The sequence below is a fragment of the Periplaneta americana genome, chromosome 1, assembly GCF_040183065.1.
Source record: "Periplaneta americana isolate PAMFEO1 chromosome 1, P.americana_PAMFEO1_priV1, whole genome shotgun sequence".
NCBI lineage: Eukaryota > Metazoa > Arthropoda > Insecta > Blattodea > Blattidae > Periplaneta > Periplaneta americana.
In genome coordinates this window covers 144,362,349-144,387,437 of record NC_091117.1, presented here as the reverse complement: position 1 = coordinate 144,387,437, position 25,089 = coordinate 144,362,349, and the positions used below count along the sequence as shown (strand labels likewise).

At 34.2% G+C, this 25,089-nt stretch overlaps 1 protein-coding gene across 11 annotated transcripts in view; it reads left to right on the top strand.

Annotated features, from left to right (window-relative positions):
- The window catches only part of gem (transcription factor CP2 like gemini), a 506,340-nt gene that overhangs the window by 376,669 nt on the left and 104,582 nt on the right, over window positions 1-25,089 (top strand). For all 11 annotated transcript variants that reach the window (XM_069828902.1, XM_069828883.1, XM_069828892.1 and 8 more), the window contains 7 exons: window positions 2,403-2,644; window positions 5,900-6,056; window positions 7,313-7,457; window positions 8,908-9,120; window positions 10,761-10,907; window positions 14,043-14,153; window positions 24,142-24,236. In XM_069828902.1, the coding sequence (XP_069685003.1) occupies window positions 2,403-2,644; window positions 5,900-6,056; window positions 7,313-7,457; window positions 8,908-9,120; window positions 10,761-10,907; window positions 14,043-14,153; window positions 24,142-24,236 (1,110 nt within the window). The remainder of the gene's footprint in view (window positions 1-2,402; window positions 2,645-5,899; window positions 6,057-7,312; window positions 7,458-8,907; window positions 9,121-10,760; window positions 10,908-14,042; window positions 14,154-24,141; window positions 24,237-25,089) is intronic.

The following is a 25,089-nucleotide window of genomic DNA, read 5'->3' as shown; positions in this document are numbered from 1 at the left end:
GTTGGTGCTGGTCTTGGCGCCTTTTGTCTTTCCTGTGGGGGTGCCAAGACCAGCACTAACCAGTTCTGAAGATGGCCCATAACAGACTGAAACATGTTAACCAGGTACGGTAAAATTTAACGCTAGAAAGACATATAATATATATTCCGAAGTGATATAGTGTTAAAAGTTGCGTAATCAAGATGTATAATATAGAGACACTTATTAATAAGATAGTTCATCTCCTCTAAATTTTATACCAATGAGTAGCTGTGGTGGTGTTAGCAACTTATCACGGAGCAAAGTTCCCATCAAATGTGCATCTTTGTCAGCAGTAATTTTTTGAAGCTCTGAATGTGTCAGTCATATTTGCTTGTGTCATGGTTATGTATATTGATATTTGATAAATTTTGTTCATGCTTGACAAATACTATGACTTTATACAAATATGTGTAAAGAGAACATCGGATAAACTATTTTGTTATGGATGAAGAAATGTCGACAAGATTTTTCATAATCCAGATTATAAATTTTCTAACGCATTTCTTTTCTAGAAAAAAAAAACCTATTTATGTATAATACCGTTGCTGCACATTTCCAAATTTCTGGGCCATACCATATAAGATTCGGTGTTTTAGTATCAGTAAAATGTTTGAAGTAGCTCAATAAATAAATTGACGTGTTAATTTTATTGCATACTTTCGTACTACGTGTCAGCCAAAGTTAGGTTTTCATCTACCCAAATTCTCAGAAACTGATGCTTAGCAGTATCCTTCAATTTTCCATTACTTATAATGAAATTCATTTTACCGATCTCATTTCTTTTAACAAGTTCAAATTTTATAAATTTTTGTATTTCCAGTGTTGGTCATGTCAAGTTGTTTGCTTCAGAATATCCTACTATATCGTTAGAAGTAGAATCCATACTCTGAGCCAGCAACAATTTGCTGTTGTGTCATTGATTATGCTTGTTTTATCTGGACTCAAGATATAATACTTATTTTAATTATAATTATTAGAAAAAAATGGGCTAATAGGCTATATTTCTTCATAGTTAAGATAGCGTGTGATCAATGTTTAATAGAAAATAATATATCATTTCGTTATATAAGAAAGTTAAAAATAACGTACAGTACTGGTACCAGTACTGATACATTTACTGAACATGTGCTCTCTAATCTGTGATCCACCTTTCTCTTTTGTCTGATTCTCGAAACGAAGTCATAATTATTAAATTAAATTACTCTCATATTACAATTAAATATAAGCCCAAACTTGTACACATTTTATCAAACTTTACCACACTAACTGCTGAGGAAATAAGGAATTCTGTGTTAAATTTTATTATAAGTACAGTACATACTTAAAGACACGTTATTACTTTCTTCTGTTTTGTTAGAGAAATAAATACGTATTTCGTGTAAGTTAATGTACAGAATTCTGGTCTATGACAATTAAGTCATTTTGCCTTGACATTAGAAGTAACAATCAATTTAATACTTTGCATTGCAGACATGTTCAGTAATGAGTTGAAATTTTGCAGTAATTGACATCCTGAAGTAGGTCTACTGGTAATCGAAAAATAGGATTGAATCATTTCGAAGCTCTTGAATTTTCAACAGTTTCAACATTAAACTTTTTTTCATATACTGTATTATACTTACTTTTATGAGGTATATTTGTTTCTGACTGTCTTGCCATGAGTTCCGCAGTGTCCTAATGCTCCATTTGGAACTGTTTTTCTTACTTAAGTCATGTATTAGCTTAATCATATTATGAATGTTTTGATTGTACATTTTTCCTTCGTCGAAGCACATTCTATAAGCAGAATGATACGACTGCCTTTGATTCATAGTGTATTACTGCATTATTGCATTTATTAAATGTGTAGAAGAACTGTTGTGTAGTAGTTTCTCTGTCGATATTTGTCGTACTTCCTCTACACCACGTAAAAGTAAAATAATTCGCATGTTTCACCTGTGTTGGCACCATTTTCAGAATCTTGCAGTGAGCAATCTGTGTAAAGCCTTAAAATATATTATGTGTCAAATTTATTGTAAATCAAGATAAAATACGGCCCTCCTTTTACGTGCCAAAGGCATAGCTCAGAAAATTTTATTTTTTAATTAATTCAGTAAAATGAAGTGGTGCCCTTTAAATTTGCACAACTCAAAAAGTATTTGGTGTTATGAAGTCAGTATCGATACCACATCCCACATTTTGTATAGTTATGATTGCTTTCGTTCTACAAAATACTGTATCGTAAACAATAACAATATGAAATTCTAGTTGAAGTAAAACAGTATAATTTTCAGTTAACTTTGCAGCATTTTCATGTTGCATAAAACTGTCTCTGACACTGTGCCAAGTATTCAGGGTTTCTGACCTGTGGAGTCTCTAGCAGAAACCTGTTTGTTTTGCAGATTGCAACAAGCTTCTCCAAACTCGGGCAGTGGTGGTGTTGGTGAGGCAGATTCAAACACCCCCAACAGCAACAACACACCTAAAAACAACACGAATAGCAATGTCAGTAAGAACAGCGGAGGAGGCTCTCCCCTGCACCAACTGTTGCAACAACATAACAACAACAGTGCTTTCAATAACAACGTGACCACGTCTGCCTTGTCCAGCCCTCCCACTCAGCATCCTCAGCTAGAAAATTGTGGTATGTATGAACTTCATCACAGTCTCCAATTTCATTATCATCATCTTCATCTTTTTTTTACTTATATATTTGTTGTTTTATCCTCTTCTACTTCTCTTCCGCTTTTTCTTCTCTTCTCTCGCTTTGACTCTTTCTTTGGTATCAATTTTTCCTTTCCGTACTGCAATAACCATTTTTATGTTGATTAATTATCAGTGGTGGTAGCAGTAGCAGCCGTGGTGGTGGTGGGAACAGTGGTAGTCGTAGGGGTAGCAATGGTGGTGGTGCTAGTGCAAGCTTCTGATAATGTTACTGCTTTATTGGAAATATAAAACTTATGCTGTCTTGACATCTAATGCTCCTGTTCGGTATTAGACAGAGAAATCGCAAATAACAACCCAGTAGATTAATAGATTATAATAGCACTGACTTCCTATTAGTAGAAAGACTTTCAAGGGATTTTTCCATTGTTCTTAGTGCTTTCTTAACATCAAATTTAATGAAGACACAAGTTATGAAAATTAGTAGGTAAAAGTCGAGCATTATAAATCAAAAGTATCAGCAACATTGAAGGAAGTAAAAATAGAACCAATAATATCAGTAGAAGTTGTATCTACGAATCTCACCAAGCATGTACGTTACAATAAGACATACTAATGATACCCATTTCTTAAGACAGTGTCCGTTGTGAGAAAGTTTCGTGGTAGTAGACTAGGATGAATTTTTCAGCTGTAGCTATCTGTTACTTTTATCATCATCATCATCATCATCATCATCATCATGAAATGACGTTTCCACTATTGCCTCTTTCATTGGTTTTTATCTTCTTCTTTCACCAATTCATTTCAATCTCACCACTTTCCTCTACATCTTTCTTTATCTGGTCGCTCCAACTTGATATGAGTTCTAAATGTTTTCTTCACTCCAATTTTTAATTCTAGAGCATTCTTGGAAATCTTATATTGGATGGTCTTATAATTTCAACCTTGATTTTTCAATTATGCTTTGTAATGAAGTTGCACCAAATCTATCTCTAATTGTCTCAAACTATGATATCCCTTCTTTTTTTTTCTCCACAATATTGCGCAGAAATTTCATTTCTCACGTTTGAAGTCTGCTTACATCTGATTTTATTAGTGTCCATGTTTCTGCCCGATTGTTACAATGGGAATATAATAACATTAATAATGTACAGATTGAATAATAATAATAATAATAATAATAATAATAATAATAATAATAATAATAATAATAATAATAATATCATCATGAAGAGTACATGGGAAAAACAAAGTCACAATTCTGTAATTCACTATTTTACTGAAAAATGTATCTGTTTTTCTTATTAAAACTGGTAAAACAGAATTATCACCACGCATACAGTCGTCCTTTCCTACTTTTTCATTAGGAATCGCAATAAATTTTGCAGTAATATACAGTACTGAATTAGAAGTTGACATCACCTTTAAGAGAATTGTGACTTCGATTGATTTTTCCTTATTGATAATTCTTCTTTACTCTATACATCTTGATTACACAACTTTTAACACTGTATCACTTCGGAATATGTATGGTAAGACTGTCCTGTGCTAAATTTCAACGTACCTCGTTTACATGTTTCGACCTATTTATGGGTCATCTTCAGAACTGGTCGTTGTTGCTAGTTTTAATAAGAAAAACACAAAAATTTTTCAGTAATGTAATGATGTATCACTTTATGAAAATTGTGACTTTGATTTTTTTTCCCGTGTACTCTTCATAATATTATTATTGTTGTTGTTGTTGTTGTTGTTGTTGTTGTTGTTATTATTATTATTATTATTATTATTATTATTATTATTACCGGTATCATCATCATCATCATCATAATCATAATCATCATCCGTGTGAGTCTATCATGGCATTATTCTACTATCCTCCTAAATTTTTTCTTCTAGCCATATGTGTAGGCCTACTTGTATCCAGATTAATTTTACTTTCGTTTCCTGAACGGGAATAAATTCCAGAATCTTCTTTGGAGCCTATTTTCTGGCGAGCCTTCTTATTATAAATGTTTTGAGTTGTAACATACTGTAATGTAATCAACAGTAGTAAATATTAATCCTTATTTTATATAATTTTGGATTTTGTCCATTCATTGCATGATTGTTAAAAACAACAGCAGCATCAATAACAGTATTATTATAGTATGGAGGAACAGTGAACAAATGCAGTTAACTAACATGAATAATTCTTAGTGTGATTTTAGTCATAATATTTGAAATAGGCCTACAAGTTGTCGTTGGTTACCAGTACCTTTGTTGATTAGGTCTATATCCCAGCTCTACCAGTATAATATTGATACCTAGTCTCGACATCTAGCCCTGATAAAGTGCTCATCGGCTTTCGGCACATAAAAGTACTAAAAGTCGATAGAATTTTCTGCATACCGTATGTCTCGCATATTTTTAAAATGTTCCATTCAGCACGGAAAAAATCGTTATGTTACTGGAAATTTTAGCGTCAATATTGATTTTAAATTCATGTAGCGTTTGGAATTTGTTAAATATACCGGTATCCTGTCAATTTCCCTCATAAATATAAATCGCAAGTAGCCTACTTAAATCATAAAATCGGCCACAAGTCTTCTCCACTTATCACATTAATCGTTAATTGATAAGTTGAAAGTGTGCACTGTTGCGTTATGTGTTATGAAATTGTAGTAACTGTATCACTTTTCAATTCAATGTAGAATGGAATTGATATGGTATATTAGTATATCCCCTGAAATACCAGCCTTATTTAACGCTTATTGATCGCACAGGGAATAAAGAATTTCATGGCAGGTAAAATATCTGTTGCCACAAACTTGTATGCAGGTATAGTTTTTTTATCTTTTTTTTTTTTCACTTAAAAATATAGTCGATTATAATGATTTTTTTAGTATTAATATGAAAAACTAAGTGGTATATTACCTATATACTGTATCACCTATTATTCTTTTTCATTCTCTTGCTGTTCGGAAATTTCTTCCAAACTCTCATTTGCGTCTTATCCAAGATGCATGCTTCATAGAAATACCATATATAAAAGATCTATGTTTCACAGTATATACAGTACATGTTCACTTGGCTTCTTACTACCAAAGATGTTCACTTAGGTAAAACATCCAGACTAAACACTATGCATTGAAGATTTTATGCAGTGCCTATTATCAGAAATTTAGTAAAAGAAAGGCGTGTTGTAAAGTAAAACTTTATTAATAACTGATGTGGTATTGTGTATCGTTTTTATTAGGACCTGTAAGTCAAGCCATAGTTGGCAGCACAACAAGCAGCCATCCTGCTCTTAGCCATGGTGAGAACTTCCAACATCGCAGTCCTGGTCTAGTGACAACTGGCTCTTCGTCTTCAAACACGTCCTCTGTGCAGCAAGATTTAGGCGTTGATTGCAGGTAGGCCTGAATTTAGACGAAATCTAAACTTGTATGAGGTACCGGTACTGGTATGGAAACATGTAGTACTTACTGTTTCTGGGGTAACCTTTTATGATCACGTTATAGTATCAATTAAATAAATGCTTGAATTGAACTAAATTTAAAAGGATAATGGATCCAATTTTACAAATGAGTACAGAGTTTCATGATGCTGATTTTTTTTATTGTTTATTTATTTTTTTAGACATTCCTATGCTCATCAACCCTACGAACAAAGTCTAAACATAGAATCTCTTTCTTAGACAATGATTGCTATTGCATAGTCATGCACAGTATTATTGATCACGATCAGAGTTTGATAATGAAATTATTATTATGATGTACCGAAGTACATAATTATGATATTTCCGTGCAGAAATTCTGCGTTACCATATGATGGAGATGGATAGAACAGAATGAAATTATTGTTCTTGCTCTGCAGTATTCATATATGTATTTCGTGTTTTCTTATCTGACAAGTAAACATTCTGATGGGGGCAGATAAAAAAGTTAATTTTTTTCTTTCACCACGTTAATAATGTCAAAACAAGTGCTTATATAAATTTTGGTCACTGGACCGCAATTACGAGGGCCGTAAAAAATAATTTCGCCAGGTGCCATTGACAGAAAGAAAACACAGTTTCATTGGAAAAAAATTATTGGAACAGACACAGCAATTGTTGTGTTATTTTTCAACATATTCCCCACCGAAATTGAGACATTTGTCATATCATGGGATCGACAGAGAGGTGCAGACAGCTGTCAAACGCTGGTTTCAATCCAGGCGGTTGACTTCTACGACACAAGGATACAAAAATTGATCTCATGGTATGACAAATGTCTAAATTCCAGTGGGGGATATGTTGACAAATAGCGCAACAATTGCTGTATCTGTTTCAATAAATCTTTCCATGCAATTGTGTTTTTTTCTGTAAACGGTCCCAGGGAAAATCACTTTCTGGACTGCTTCGTAATTGCGGTCGAGTGGCCAAAATTTGTATAAGCATTTCTTTTCACATTATTAATATGTAGAAGAAAAAGATTTAAATTTTTTATCTGTCCCCATCAGAATGTTTCCTTGTGAGACTGAAGGTAAAGCTGATGATTTTAGTGCAAATGATTTTAGGGGTCTGTTCAGATTTTCCTTCAAAGTAAAAGGCAGATAGGACTTTAAAATTCATACGTCAGATTGTCTTAGAAAGCTTTATAATTATTTTAATATTCTTTATTTTCAGATTCCAATATGTTTTAGCAGCTGCCACATCAATTGCCACAAAAGTAAATGAAGAAACACTGACATACTTAAATCAGGGACAATCATATGAAATCAAACTGAAGAAACTTGGAGAGCTATCTGCCTACAGAGGAAAGATTCTTAAGGTCAGTGAAATTGACAAACTTCTAAACAAAATTGTTAATATATATATATATATATATATATATAAGAATATATTAAATTAATGTTCCTAATTATTTGGGAAGCATCTTTTCAATATCTAACATAATCATATCTTTCTCGCGCATGCATGTGAACATATGGCTTTTAAGGAACCCGCAGATTCATTGTCAGCCTCACATAAGCCTGCCATCTGTCCCTATCCTGTGCAAGATTAATTCAGTCTCTATCACCATATCCCTCCCTCAAATCCATTTTAATATTACCCTCCCATCTACGTCTCGGTCTCCCCAAAGGTCTTTTTCCCTCCGGCCTTTTCAGACCATTATTACAATTATTAATTTGTTTTATAAAATATGTGTTGTCTGTAGTGTTTATTTTCATTATTCAGTGGACAGATATCCAAGTCAGGTTGTTGAATTTGATGATTGCCAGTGTCGGAAGCTGCAACATTTCAATGTAAGAATTCTAGGAACTTAATTAAATATTTAAAATTCCAGTATTTTTATTGAAAACCAATAGAACAGATGTTATTTTAAAAAATATACATTTATTTTTTTTTCTCTTTCAAATAGGTACAAAATGAATATTGTTTGTAAATAAGTCATTTATTTTATGTGATGAAGATTTCTTGTCATCCTCTACCATTGTAATTATTATTATTACCCTATTCTACATTTCTGCCAGCGTCCTTCATTATCTTCCTATAAATGCTGGACTCAGAGCTCTGTAAGAACGTTTTAATAAAAAATTTAAAAGGGCTTGGAGTAAAGCAGCAGCTATGAGACTCATGGCTAGGCATTTCTTGATCTCGTCTATCCTTATATAGAAGAGTGTATATGTATGGCGATAGGGTTTCTGAGAGATCACTGTTGCTTGATAGGACACGTAGAAGTCACTGTATAGGGAGGGAATATGGTAGGAAAGAAGAAGAAAATTCGTCATTTATCCTTCTCCACTTTGTTCTGAACTGGATGGAAATAGGTGTTAATATCATGAAAATACTTCATTGGCTTCTGAGAATGTCCAGGGAATTAAATATGTCAATGTATGCAATTTATACTTGCTTCTAGTGTGCCTGTGTAATTCCTGTAAACACACAATAAGCGAACCACATCGATAAGTTAAGTGCTAAAAACCACTTTTAGGTTGCTCTGAAGGAGATAATGAAGACTCAGGAGGGAAAGATCCGTAATCATTCTGTCATCTCAATGATATCGAAAAAATATTACATTCAAAATGTCATTAAACTGAATACTAAACAGTCACGCAGAATGCCTGAACAAGATTTTTTGGTGTATCACTGAAATGTAATAATGTGTGTGTGTTGGCACTAGAAAACATGCAGAGAGATAGAAATATAAATAATATTGAATTCATACGAGGAATATGAAACAAGTTTTATATATGAGTGTGTGTATATTTTATTTTCAGAGTGTGATTCGAATCTGCTTCCATGAGCGTCGGCTACAATATATGGAACGTGAGCAAATGGCAGCATGGCAGGCATCACGACCTGGAGATCGAATTGTTGAAGTCGATATCCCACTATCGTACGGTGTTTATGATGTTGTTCAGGACCAGTACTTACTCAACACTGTTGAATTTTTGTGGGATCCTACGAAGGAAGTCGGAGTGTATATTAAGGTATGTACAGTATTTTATAGGTGTATATATTTGGAGGGTTTATTATTGTGTTAAGAACCGTTATTCATCCTTGTACATCCACTCATTGTTAGCTTCAATAATTTACATTCAGTCACAGTGCTATTATTTACTCAGCTGAAATAGCTGAGATAGTACAGTAATTGATATTGTCTTGTCTAGCTGACTAACTTCATTTGAATGTTCTGACTTACATAAACTGATCTTATGCAACTTACCTGACAGACCCACCGACTTTGTTAGCCTCTTATTCTTTTTTTTTTTTTTAATGAGATTAAAATGTAATTATCTGAAATTGTGTTGAAATTAGATGAAATTGTGTCTAGCAAAGGAGTTTATGAATTTTCTCATTAATAATAAAACAGTAATATTATAATAATTTATTTATTTATTGATATTTATGTGCTGGACAACAGCCATTAGCCAATAAAGTCCAGCACAGTGATACAATTAATACAATAAAATGAACAACTATGGTGCAAATTAAACAATTGAAATAACAACATAATGTATAACATAGGTTACAATGATTAATTTACAAGAATTAATAGTCTACTATAAAATTTTATGGAAAGGAGTTGATTCTTACAAAAGTATTAGGCCTACCAATATGTGTATAAGGATTATGCAAATAATATTAGCAAAGTCATTGCCATATTCTAATACTTCTATACATTGAATGGAACAAAATTGCCTACATGTAAGTTAGCATTTTTAATACATCTGGAGACCGGCGAAGAAGATTTAGAATTTCTAATATAGAAGAGTTTGTGATGTCTCATGTCCTTCATAGGAATACGAAGGCTGACACTGTTTAAGAAAGATTGACAATTAATGTCACTTTTAAGGACCTTACATAAGAATAAGGAATCGAGATCATGACGTCTACCATACAAGCTTCGACATTTAAAGTGTTCGCATTTTTTATCGTAGTTATACCCGGAGTTATTAGGCAGAAATCTATATGAACATAATGAAATAAATTTCCTTTGAATATTTTCTAGTTTTTCCGAATCAGTACTTGTAATAGAGTTCCAAACTACAGATGCATATTCGAGTTTCGATTTCACTAATGTATAGTGTAGTATTAAAAGAGAGTCAGGTGTTGAAAAAGAATAAGTAATTGACCGAATTATTCCGAACATTCTTATTGTATGGTTATAAATATAATCAGTGTGGTTGTGAAAATATAATTTATTGTTAATTAATACACTGAGGTCTCTAATACAATCTTTTCTGTTAATCAATAGTTTTTAGATGATAGTTATATTTTAGTGTAGAGGATTTCCTTGAAAATGATATTACATAAGTTTTGGATTCATTAATCATCATCCCGTTATCAATTGATCAATTGATAATTGAATTAATGTCATCCTGAAGAAATTGACAGTCAACAACACTGTTGATTTTTCGAAAAATTTTAAGATCATCAGCGAATAATAGCTAGTCAGAACTTATTCTTTTGCAAATGTCATCAATGAAAATTAAAAATAGAAGAGGTCCTAAAGTTGAGCTCTGGGGCATACCACAAATAATATTAAATGGATCAATAATAATAATAATAATAATAATAATAATAATAATAATAATAATAATAATAATAATAATAATTTTTTTTTCAGGTGAACTGCATCAGCACAGAGTTTACTCCAAAGAAACATGGAGGAGAGAAGGGTGTACCATTTCGAATTCAAGTTGAGACCTATTTGCAGGGAGAAGGAACTTTGAAGCGACTCCATGCTGCTGCTTGTCAGATTAAAGTCTTCAAGGTAATATATACGCACATTGTTTGGAGTTTGTGAATTGGACATATATACGCCTACTAGATGGAAGTGATATAACTGCAGATTGAAGGAGGCAATAGAATACATTAAAATAAATAAAAATCTATTGTGCGTTTCGTAATTAAGTGCAAGGTTAACTAGAAAATTAGGCTGAAAGTGTACATAGTTTGACAATAATGCATCGCCAGTTCACCTACGAATACACACACGAACTCAAAAGCAGCATTCCATTCCTCAGTCACTGCAGCAGAGTTGCCAGACTTCCTAATGACAGGAAATAACTATACTTGTTAATCTTTGTATTTAATTTGCAAGAAAACAGTCCATTTGATTGAGAAACTGTGAACAGATAAATCTAGGGTTACCAGATTTTCAGAATGCCAATAAGAGACAGAATGAGTTTGAGCCTTGAGATGAGATGTTCATCGAAGAAAAGTGAACATAATTTGAGGAATCCCCATATGCACACCATGCCATTTTATTACCATAGTTTCGTACATATCTCAAAACATTCAAACTGAATCAATAATTAGTTAGCAGCTTCATTTCATCAGTAGGCCTATTCTGCCCAAGGGCAGATATTTCACTGCAAACCCAGCTTTCTCCAATTTTTCCTATTTCTGCCATCCTCTTTATCTCCTCATATGATCCATATATCTCAATTTCGTCTATCATATGATAGTTTCTTCTGTCCGAACTCTTCTCCCGTTCACCATTCCTTCCAGTGTATTCTTCAGTAGGTAATTTCTTCTCAGCCAGTAACCCAACCAATTCCTTTTCCTCTTCCTGATCAGTTTCAGCATGATTCTTTCTTTATTCACCTACACTTTCCAACACAGCTTCATTTCTTATTCTATCTATTCACTTCACACGTTCCATTATACTCCATATCCACATTTCAAATGCTTCTATTAGCTTCTTTTCACTTCGTCGTAATGTTCATGTTTCTGCCCCATGCAATGCCACACTCCATACAAAGCACTTCACTATTCTCTTCCTTAGTTCTTTCTCCAGAAGTCCGCAGAAGATGCTTCTTTTTCTGTTGAAAGCTTCCTTGGCCATTATCCTCCTTTTGATTTCTGGCAGCAGCTCATGTTACTGCTTATAGTATACCCAAGTATTTGAAGCTGTCCACTTGCAGTACTATCTCATTTAGAATTCGCAAGTTTATCTTCTTTATCTTTCTTCCTATGATCATGGTCTTCATCTTGTTAGCATTTATCTACATAACATACTGCTCACAGCTGTCATTTACTTTAGTAGCATATCCCTTTGTATCATCTCCTCTTCTGGTAATAACGCAATATCAGCAAATCTTATGCACTTTATTCTTCTTCCTCCTACTATCACTCCTCCCATGTTATGAAAATAGTTCTTTACTAAATCCTCCCTAAAGGTCTTTTTTCCCCTCAGGTCTCCCAACTAACACTTTGTACGTATTTCTGGATTCACCCATTCATACTACATGCCCTGCCCATCTCAAACGTCTGGATTTAATATTCCTAATTATGTTAGGTGACGAATACAATACGTACTTTTCCGCGTTATGTAACTTTCTCCATTCTCCTGTAACATCATCCCTCTTAGCCTCAAATATTTTCCTAAGTACCCTATTGTCGAACACCGTTAAGCTTTGTTTCTCTCTCAAAGTGAGAGTCCAAGTTTCACAACTATACAGAAGAACCGGTAATATAACTGTTTTATAAATCCTAACTTCCAGTTTCTTTTATTGCAGACTAGATGACAAAAGCTTCTTAACCAAATAATACGTAGGCATTTCCCATATTTTTTATTCTGCATTTAATTTCCTCTCGAGTGTCATTTATATTTGTTACTGTTGCTCCAATATATTTGAATTTTTCCACCTTTTGAAGGGATAAATTTCCAATTTTTATTATTCTATTTCGTACTATGTTCTGGCCAAGAGACATAATCATAAAATTTGCCTTTTCGGGATTTACTTCCAAACCTATCTCCTTATTTGTTTCAAGTAAAATTCCCGTGTTTTCCCTAATAATTTGTTGATTTTCCCCTAACATATTCACGTCATTCGCATAAAAAAGCAGCTGATGTAAGCCATTCAATTATAGAACTGTAAATTTATCATTGTTAAAATTATGAAGTTAACAAAAAATGGTTCACAGTGAGTCCTTATAGATAGGCCTATAGCAGCCATTATTGTATTAATCTTTTTCTGTAATAATAAAATATCAATAATATGACAGTTATTTCCCCATACTATGATTTCGTAACTTAAAATACTTTGAGAAAAAAATGTGAAGTACCGTAAAATGGAGTGAATAGGGACGAAGTTTTATTATTTTTTATTTCTTTGTGTCAAAGAGCAAATACAGTATATTAATAAGAGTGTGTATTTGTTCACTCATTATGAATGAGAACATAAACACTATTATTATTATATTTAATCTTTGATACAAAGAAATGAAAAATAATAAAACTTCGTCTCTATTCACTCCCTGCATCCATATTCACCTCATTTTACGGTGTGCACTTCTTACATATTGTCCAGGCACAGATGACTGTAAACTTCTCATTAAACAGATTGTGCTATACAGTTTCTCATTTAGATAGATAATTGATGTGATATTCCTGGGTTAAAAGGCCATCAATAAAAATACTTAAAAATTTTTATTTCAGTACAGTCATGAAAGCCAATTAATAAGGCTGAAAATCATATTGTGCGTCTTACTTCCAATGGGCATTTAACCATTAGCTTCTAAACCATTGTGAAGCCCGAATTAGTGTGAAGTTTGCTTGGGTTTTAACATTATCGAAATTATGTCTGTTACCAGTACTAATAAAGGTTGTGTCAATAATGGTTTGGTTTCGTTGGCAAAGAGTAATCAGTAAACGTAATTAAAAATAAAAAACCTGCCTTCTACTGTTTATTGCTGCAAAGACAGACATATTTGTAGATTTTCATTTTAAAGTGTTGGTTTATGCAGTACTTACAATGTACAGTGAAAAAAGTACAATGAATATCTTGTATTATGATATATCCAAATGCTGATTTATAGGCCTACACAATTTTGTAATCATGGTTTTTAAGTTTTTAAGAGTTGTAATAAGTAATATATTCGACTTCTCTTTTATTTTCAGTTGAAAGGTGCTGACCGCAAACATAAACAGGACCGAGAAAAGATTCTGAAACGTCCACCACTAGAACAGGAGAAATTCCAACCTTCGTATGATTGCACAGTGCTGAATGATGTAAGCATCAATATTTTACTTATATAATTGTTTCATCCTCTTCCTGTTCCTCATGATCAGTGCCGCCATTGGAACCACTGTCAAAGTTGTGAGGTTCACATTACACGTATGTAGTAATTGCTGACATGAAATACACATTTATATAAATATATACAAGTACAGTAAAACCATGGATTACGAGCCTAATTCGTTTCGAAAACATGCTCTTAATCCAAAACACTTGCATATCAAAGCGACTTTCTCCATAAAAACAATACAAACTCAGATTAATTGTTTTACAACATTTTATTCATATAAAATACAGTATAATTTAGGTAAAATTCAATACAATAGTGCAACACAAATTATTTTACTGTATTTTGTTTTGAGTATCTTTCACCTGTTTTACTGCTTAGTAAACTTCTTGAACATTTAAAGAAGATATTGTGACAGCGACGTGAGATTCGAACTCACGACCAGCGTCCCGCGAGAGAGCATATCGCGCGGGCTTCACGGGGAAAGGGGAAAGGAGCCTACACGCGAGGGGAGGCTGCGCGCGCAGCTGCTACTCAACGCAGTGAATGTGGAACGACCTTCCCGACTATTCCAGAAGTCTGTCGATGTGGAGATATCGAGATAATTCTCTACACACCTGTAGAAAATTCTTGCAACTATGATTTTGCTATAAAAGAAGAAGCGCCAGCGAACTCGAGCAGAGTTTTCAGTTATTCAGTCAGTGAGAAAGCCAGAGCAAGCAAGCCAGCCGGAGTTCGACTCGAGTGTGCGTCCGCATCTGCGTCAGCATCCGAAGGCCTGAGTTCGAGTGCAGTGGACCGCAGTTGGAGGGACCTGAGTTCGAGTGCAGTGGACCGCAGTTGGAGGGACCCGAGTTCGAGTACAGTGAACTGTCTCTGAAGGTCTGTGGTTCGAGATACCGTGAACTCGAGTGACTGAGATAGAAGAACTGTGAACTGAGAACTGGTAGTTCTGATTTGTAAATAGTGCTTTGTAAATATTAGTTAAGATTAACAGTTCATTGTTGTGCGTAATAGTCCAAGTAAATTGTCATTGTCGTCGGTGGAGTGCTATAACGAATACGGTGTTGAGTGGAGATCCAATTGTTGACGAGAGCGTTTAAGGTGAATTGTAGAAAGGAATTATTGTTGTGACGAATAAATTATATTGTTGTTACTAATAAAATTCACAATATTTTCACTATCACTAATGGAATCACTTCTGACTACTTGACTGATTGGACTCTTTTGCTTCGACTAAGAACCTATGCAATGAAACCTGCTTTTGCCTCGTTTTGAGGATTTTGCGGAAATGTGACATTGCATTGTCGTTAAACAGATTTATCGCATGCACTGCTACAACCATAGGCGGAGAGAGAACTGTTTCCTTGGGGGGGGGGGCGGCAAAGCAAAACCATAGAATCCTGATACAACAAGAATATGGGGTACATTATTTATCTTCTCTCCCTGTTACAGCTTGACCGTGGTACAGTATATCGGAGTATAATAATTTAATAAAGGTATTTTCGGGAGTCATATTTCTTACAGTGTTGCATCCATATCCGCGATGTTTCGGACCGAGTTGTATAGGGCTTGAACTGTAGGTCTATTACAAATTATAATAGAGCATAACTTAAAACAATCTCCCTATTTTTTCTCTCGTACAGAAACACATGCATACATCAATAAAACTATGTAACAGTGCTAACAGAAACTCTTTTATATGAAGCTTACCTCCTTAAGATATCATATGAAATGCAAATTCTAATTATTTTACTTAACCTCTCGTCTTTAAGTTTACACATTATACTGGAATCACTTTTCTTTTTTCTGCATTATTCTGCAGTATGTTATTCATATTTCTCCAAGTGGCGGCCTGATCACATGCAGACTTCTAACACATGAGTACAGGCTATTACAAAAGAAACATTACAGTGCTTCCATTCCTCAATGAGGTATAGAAATTCTTATACATTCAGAAATGTAAAATAAATATTACAGTCCAGACACATGATCTGAAGACATTAATTCGCGAGTTTAAGCACAGAAACTTAATCAGAAACAAAAGCAAGAAAAATATTTTGAATTCATTATTTTATAATGTTAATAGAAAAAAAAAGAGTTCAGACAAGTTTGGGGGGGCAGTACCCCTCCCCCAACCCTTCCCCATAACTCCGCCTATGGCTACAACCTTATCAGAGTGATGAATTTGAACAAAATTTTGTACTGTTTCCCACTTCTTACACACCTCTTTAATCTCATTTGAAGTGAGGGATTCGTTCGCTCTTTTCTCCTCTTCTTCCTCAAACGAGACCTTCTCCATTGCCTCTTGCTGTTGCTCGCAAGCGAAGCAAGTTACATACAAATCGTGGTGCTTGTATTGCAAGACATCACTTGTTTATCAAATAAAAAATCTTTCCTCATTGTTTGCTCGTTTTGCAAAACACACTCAAACCAAGTTACTCGTAATCCAAGGTTTTTCTGTACGTAATTTGATGTGCAAAAACTGTTTTATAATTATACTTTTCTGGAATTTTCCCAATTGCGGTGATTATGGAAGAATTCCACAGAAAATTGCGGGACATTGCCATCAATGTTCGGAACTTGGAACAATTCCTGTAAATAAGGGATGGTTGTCAACTTTATAATGATATCCATACATTCGAATTTAATTATTAACTTCATATCATCATGTTTTCATACGTCGTTAGAGATGCTCTCATAACGCAATGGAAATGTGACTTCTCTTTCTTTCACTTTTTTTTTTTTAACAGACAGTGATATATACGGCTATGTCGAAGTACTTCTCTATTGACTTTCGCTGCATGCAGGAGGTTGATAGAGAAGTATAATCATATCACAGCATATTTTAATATAACTGAACGAAATAAATGATAGGAAAGGTCTCATGTGCTAATCACTTTCTGTGATGTGCAACACTAAAGAACACTAGTAGAAAGGACCGACATTTCGACATTTTACAGTATTTTGTTATGAGCTCAGTGCGTCTGTTTTTCTTTTGAAATTTTCTTCTGTAACTCGTTGAATGAAGGATGAATTATAGGATTTTACCAAGAAGTTATTTTTCAGTACCTACCTTCTTAAATACGAAGGATTTTGTTCTATATTGACTTCAAGTCTATTTTTCATAGTTCTCTTTCTGCATCATTATCTGATTTACATACGATATACAACATTATAATAATCATCAATCCAAAATAAATGACGTAACAAAAACTCAGATGAACAAACACTAAAGTCTTAACACCTGATCTAAACGTACTGTCACAATGCCTGGATCTGTATGAATTTAGTTGGAAATTAAAAACACTTCAAAATTTTCCATATAGGCTCTTGGGAGTGAGGTTCTGCTGTCATGTTTAGGACAGTTTGGATATTTGTGACATCACAGATATCTACACGATACTCCATTTCATGCCACACCTGTGCCAGCATAGTCTGATCAATTGAGTCAACTGCGTCACCTATATGTTGCCTTAACTGCTGTAAGTCCTGTCGAAATGGGAGTACAAATACCTTGTCCTTCACATATTCTCAAGAGAAAAAAAATTACAAGGCGTTAGGTCCAGTGAGCTGGGGATCACAACATCAATGACATATCATCCAACCCAGCACGGGCAATCCAGCATCCTGAAAGATGCTTCGTTGTTGACGGCCTCTTGCATAAGCAGCCCGTATCCTCAAACTATTTTACCCATCTCATAATGTTGTGATGGTGAGGTGCTTTTCTTTAGCAAACTTGGTCTGGAAATTTCTCTGAACAACGATTATCGATGACGTTTTTTGTGTATTCTAGGATAAAATAGCTTTTTCTATCGCTGATTCTACCATTTTGATTAACAGTGCCTCGAGTGTTTTCATTGTTGCCAATCGTAACTTGAAAAGTTAACTTTTCATGTTATGTTTGTATTTGTGAAATAAATTCATTAGGCCTACAGAAGTCACAATAATGTTTCCTTTTGTACCAATCATTTAGAATTTCCCTGTATTTTCATAGTTTAAAAAAAGTGACTAATGGTGCGAACTGTGACATTTTAGCAAAGCGGGAAATTTCTGGTAATCCCTCAACTTGAACACATTTAACAAACTACCAGTAGTGAGTACCACTGGGTATCAGTCCTAATATAGCACTACAAATCTCACTTTGTCTTAAAACTGGCAGGCTGAAACAAGATGCTGGGAACAAAACCAGTGATACATATTTACATCGTATGTAAAGACAAGACATTTTAGAACTTGTAACTGTGAGTGAAGAAAAATTGTAGTACTTTTGTAGTAACTGGATTTACTTCATGGACGCCTTCCTTCATGCCACATGACTTGCTGAACAGTATTTGGATTAGCTGGTACTATAACACTGTTTTTCTCAGAGCATGGCTGTAAGTAAAGGCCATACATGGATGTAAGCAATTTGCAGTAGAATTTATCTCATCATACCTTGTTAAGAGACTGAGCTCTTGCCACATAACATGCGCAAAATATCAGCATAAATGCGTCTTGACATACATGTATAAACCAAATTACAATTCAGTATTTATTTCATTATGGTAGGTAATGAATATAAAATAAATTAGACTTGGCCTAAAATTATTGGGAGACAGTCTGAGTATCTCACTTGACACTATGCTGCTGGTATTGACTTGGAGTTCTTGTTTAAAATATTTTAAATTTATCGGGAATAAGCTTATTTTTTCAATATGTCCCAGCAGAGTACATTAATGCGTCATTAAACTGAAGTTTATTAATAACAAATTTGTGTCATACCACTCAAATCAAATTATATGAATTTGGAAATAAATGTAATTATTTGCGTTGTTGTTGTTATTGTTAACTAATGCTGAGTTTTTGGCAATGAAGCCATTTACTCTCTTGCTCTGATGTAGCAAAACATATCATCATTTTAATATAGGCACCATATTTTTATGTTATGGCGGTTATATCACCTTCACACAACCCCCAAACTGTTTGGAAGACCCACACCTGCCATTGGTTAACGGGACCATATGACCCAGCTGGAAGGATTGTCAGACAACTCCACCGACCATATCTCCTCTTCACCACATAGGGGACGCTTATGCATGCTAAAATGGTATTTCCTCCATTTCTGGTGAAACAATTATACTGCTGTACCTCGCTCCCTGAAGCCTCGTTTGTTAAAATCAGGTTGCACCACGGGAAGGTGAGGATGAGATTTGAGTAGGAGAGATAATGGAATGCACTTCACTACTTCTTGCAACCCTCATTTGCATTGTTTAAATGATTGAAAGTGTAGATAATATACCCAAGAAATATTTGTCAATAATCAATATGTTGGAAAAAGTAGATTAGATTAGATTAGATTAGATTTATTTAACCTGGTAGAGATAAGGCCGTCAGGCCTTCTCTGCCCCTCTACCAGGGGATTACAACTATAACATGAACAATAAGATTACAATTAATATTAAATTTACAATTACAATTACAATAAAAATTAAATAAGAATACCTGATTAATGAAAGCTAGACATTTTATCACAGAAGTTAAGAACAAAGAATATTTTTGTATTTACTAAATTACAAATTAAACCTACAATAACAAAATTCTATAGTGATGAAATTATTAATGTTTATGCAAAATTCTATTTCAAAATATTCGTGAAAATAAACATTTTGAATATCTCTTATATTGGAAGACTGATTTTGACATTTCTTGTTTTTTTCTTCATGTGTGTATAACATTTTTACTACGAAAAATGTTACTATTTTGTTAAAGATCAGCTTTAACGATTTTTGTTGATATTTTCCTACATAAGAAATACAGTAGAACCTGGGTAGTCGCTAGTCCGAACCGCACTAATCCGGAATTCTGGATAATCCAAACATGCCAAAGAGAGAGAGAGAGAGAGAGAGAGAGAGAGAGAGAGAGAGAGAGAGAGAGAGAGAGAGAGGTGGTAAGGGGAGGGGAGGGAGAGAAAACGGGAGGGAAGAGTGAGAAAGGGGGAGGGGAAAGGGAGATAGAGGGAAGGAAGGGAGAGAGAGCCCTATCTGAACTGAAATTAAATTTAATGCTACAATATTTAGAAACTCATAATTTACAATACATAGTAAACTTACTTTAACACTACAATAGTGAATGAAAAGTAAATATAAATATTAGTATAAAAGGCATAGTTAGTCGATTGTCATATTCTTACCGCCATCTGATAAACATAATGAAACAATGTTGGCATATTAAAACCCTGCTTAAGTTAAATTTTTCGGACTGATAGCAGTCCGAAAAGCAACTATTTTAGAGAGCATGTACTAAAAATTACTATTGCAAAAGAGTGAGAAAGGAGAAAGAAAAAGAGATTAAAAAGTTCAGTGAATGCAAGTGGTTCTTAAGGATGGAAATGCAATCTTTTATGGTCTAATTGCTTATTTTTGAAGTAATTTGTTGCACAGTTTGTTGTTTTAGTGTGCGTGTGCATGCGCGTGCACGTGCACATGGGCGTGGCCATGCACATGCGGGCGTGCGTGAATTTTTCTCAATGTCTGAGAAAATTTAAAACACTTAACAATTGAAGACAAGACCCATGTTTCATTCGTAGTTACTGGGGATTTAAAAAGAGGTTTGAGGAAACTGGTACTATTGCGGATAAGAAGATATCTGGAAGACCGAAGGTAAATAATCAATGAGGTGCGTTAGACAAGTAATGAAACTAGTAGAAATAATAATTGTTATGGAATTAGTAGTGTTGGTCAGGTGTCCACACATCTTCAGATGAGTTACAGCACAGTTTGGAGAATTCTAAGAAAACGTATTTGTCTTTACCCATGTGCACTAAAACCGGTTTTCTCATTCAAAGAAAAATGATGTCACTGCTGCTGATTTGCGTCAGACAAGTATTGAAACAAGTAGAAATAATTTTTATGGAATTAGTAGTGTTAGTCAGGTGTCCAGGCATCTTCAAATGAGTTACAGCACAGTTTGGAAAATTCTAAGAAAACATACCGGTATTTGTCTGCACCCATATGATTTTGCTTTATCCACACGTGAAGTGTAGATAGCTCAAATTAGAGCAGATTGGCAGTTTTAATTTTCCTTTTCATCTATTCTTCCTAATTTTTCACTTGTCGAGGGTTTGCCCTACAGATGTAGCATAACTCTGTTGAAGAAATATCGCTTATAGCTCTGCAGACCTTGCCATCGATCATCATCATAACAAGAGTGCAGTAGCGGACGGTGGGTTTGAAAGTTGCGGAGGCCAAGACGTGAATGATGAGAATAGAAAAATATAAGGCCTGTGACGTACCTCATTACCAAGCGCAGAATTTATAGATTTTAAGAAATTAAAATTAGGTTTTCCAATTTATGTTTCAGGATTTTAAAACTTATGTTTAGGAATTTACATGATTTTACAGGGAAAAAATAAAAATAAACAACATATTGTTAATATTATTACAACGGCTTGGTAAAGATTGCCTTTCTTTAGGACACTCTAAGTCCTAACCTACGAATTAGGTCTTTTTAGATCATATTGAATTTAAGAATGTTACTCTTTGCTACATAAAACGAATAAGAAAAGCAATATTTCGAGAGTAACGAGATTGCAACAAAATTGATTCGAACCTAAGAATCCAGGGCTTGCTCATTACTATTACATAGTCTAATTTTACAGCAAATTAACTGGACGTTCCTCTTTCTTCGCAAACCGATCAAATAGGTCACAACATACTGAATAACTGCTACTAGAAGAAGCTAGAGACAAATCTGCATTTGTTTCTAAACTCTCGATATATTTAAAATACTGTAATAAATAAATACATCTCGTAACACAAAAGAATAAAATAACAATAACACCCGCAAACAAGAGAAAATCTAACATAAATGAAAACTTTTACGCAGGGAGAGAAAACTAACAACACGTGACTCAATTTTCTAAAACCACGAAGAGAGAAAGAGAGAGAGCTTCTTTATACAGCCGAAACCAGCAGTACAGTTGTCAGCGATGGGTAGGACGTCTCCAAATCGGCTCCCCTCGCGCGTTCTAATCAAGTTTAAACACTCTTGTAACCAGCTATCTTATTGGTTGAACTGCTGTTGTCATGGTTACCAGGGAGTAGCATCATGTAACAGACTTCTCTCTCCCGCTCTCGCATAGACACTGCAGGCTGCTAGATGTCGACTATACAGGTTACAGCGCTATCTGTTATTTTTCAGTACGAATTATTTGTACTATCTACAGTATACTGAGCGGGCATCACTAACTGGATGTGGTGTACTTTACGTAACTTACTTCTTAGTTGTAGTAAATAGTAAAATTAATATAAAAGGAAAAATATTCGTCATTTGCTGTGACTTGTCTGTGATCTTAATTCAGCTGAAATTATTACTGCCATATTGTGTTCTGGTAAAATATTAGGGGAGGCACTGCTTGCCTTGCCTCCCCTGAAAATCCGCCGCTGCAAGAGTGTGTTTAATACTGAGCTCTTGCCCTGTGCTTGAGTACCTAACTATTGTTGACTGATGTGTAGCTAGATGATTTTCTATGTAGGCTCTTTCTTCTAATGACAAAGCAGTTGTTTCCTTTTTCTACTGGTCGGCAGTATCTGAAAAATGATGGGTGTGGATGTTGTCATATAACGATTTTTCCTGCAGTTGCAGATATACTGGTATGTTCTGCCCCAATATATAACTGAATCGATACAAGGCTAGTTAGAAGAATATGACTATCACTATAAGTTATATTTATGACATTTTGTTTATATTGAGACTGTCCACTGGGCTCATTCCAATCCCATTTACTAATTCATATACAATTTTGAAAACGTGTGTAAAGTCTAATGTTTTAATGACTGTGTCCTGCAGATTTACTATTCAACTGGTAGTTTGGTATAATAAATTTTGTAGTCTAATCTTTGTGCATACTTCAGCAGTGAACAACAGAGATAGGACCTATTTTTAGACTAATATTCGGTGATTCGAAGGATAAATATCATCCTTTTTCCATCTTTGATAGAGCTCTCGCTGCAATTTACGAAACTGCAATGTAAATTAAAACTATAAAATAAGTGACAGAGAAACAACCTACTATCACACGATTTAACTTTGACTGACCACCCGATCTTGGCCTCATCCTAAATTCACCTCACAACTACCCTTAGGTAAGATGAGTGCAGCGCGAGTGATGAAAACCAGACGCACGCCTGTGCTTGAGCAGTGCTGGCACTGGACTATAGGCATATACAAAAGTTCATCTACACTCCAAATTTGCATGTATATGAAAAATTTTTTTTGTGTGTTGGTGTACAACATTCCAGGATATATACTGCTGTGAAGAGCATAACCCTACCACTTTCCTCTTTTTTGGTAGCTTTGCATATATAATATACAAAGGATTACATTAAAAAAGCAAAGTTAATTTATGTGAAGAAAAACAAGTTTTTATTTTTGTTTTTGTTGTACTCAATGAGAGTAAATAAGTCAGAGAAGGACATACTTTTTGGTATAATTTTCAATTACAAACTATCAATGACATTTATTTTATAAACCTTTAATTACGTCCTTAATATCTCAGTAAGTTGCAATTTCTTACTGTACTTTTGAATGTCATAACAGGCACCAAATTCAAACTTATGATTGTGATATATTAAAATGTATTAGCCCCATCAATTACTAATACATCAGTATATAACATATTCCTCTCAGGGAAAGTCTAAAAATTGAATTTTGTCACGGATTTTGGGATTTTGGATCGCTGTGCAATGGTCACCACTAGGAGGACTGATTTACAGCATTGTTGCCATTATTTATCGAATGCCCTAGCATATCGAATGCCCTGTCCAAATGAACATACATATAGATAATTTTTTTTTTTTTAGATTCTGTGGTCTTTTTTCAGAGGCCATGAGGGATTAATGCTTATTAATTATTGTAATTTGTATGAATTAAGAAATAAGTCGAGTTTTAAAAACATTATTATAATAATTTAATATCTTGTATGTTTCACACAGATCCCTACAGACTCACTGACAACTACGCCTTTAACTTCTGCAGTCACATCCACTAGCCCTAGTGCAGCCAACTTCAGTCCACAGCCTGACACCCAGTAAGTACAATATTCAATTATTTATCTGCTATAATAATGTGACCAGGTCACTTTGATGACGGTCAGGTAATAAAATTCAAAATTTGACAGGAGTAGTTTCATTTTTTCGGATGGAGCATTTTGTTTTCATTATTGGTATTAATTGTTGCCGGCCAGACAGCACCACATAAAATGTTTGTTTATGCTCTCATCAAATTGCCTGGTTGCACTATATCTCAATAGTCCTACATATATTGTATTGTGTGAAATGCCTTACTGTGGGGTTACAACCGAGAATTCTTGTACTATAATCGCTATATTTTTCCATAAACATATTTTTCACGAATTCGTACCGTAATAGAGGATATTTATTAAGTTGATTGGCAATGCCTCTAAAAGTGGTCAGTTAGTAACACAGAGGGGCTGTCGTCCTGTCTTCAAGTGTCGCAGTAGATTATATCCTCTTTTCGAAGACGTACTTATTTTCATTAAAAATTAAATGAGACGTATATCCTAATGTTAAACAAGTGACCAAGAGATAAATAGATTAATATGTTACTTAATTATAAATATATTGCATTATAACGTATTTCTCAAGGAATGATATAATCAGACTGGTGGTAAATTAATGTGATTTTACTCAAATGTGCTTAAATCTACACCTTAATGGATGAAACTTATTTTACCCAAATACCGTGATTACAATTATTTTCTGCTTATCTAAACTGGAGGACAAAATGCAAAAGGTTAAGACTACAAAAATTGGAGATTATGTTATTTTTATTTAGACTACACCTATCACGAAATGAATTGGGTTACGGAGGCAATCCACACTTATTTTGAAAGATAAACTGGATCGTTTTCAGTGTAGCAT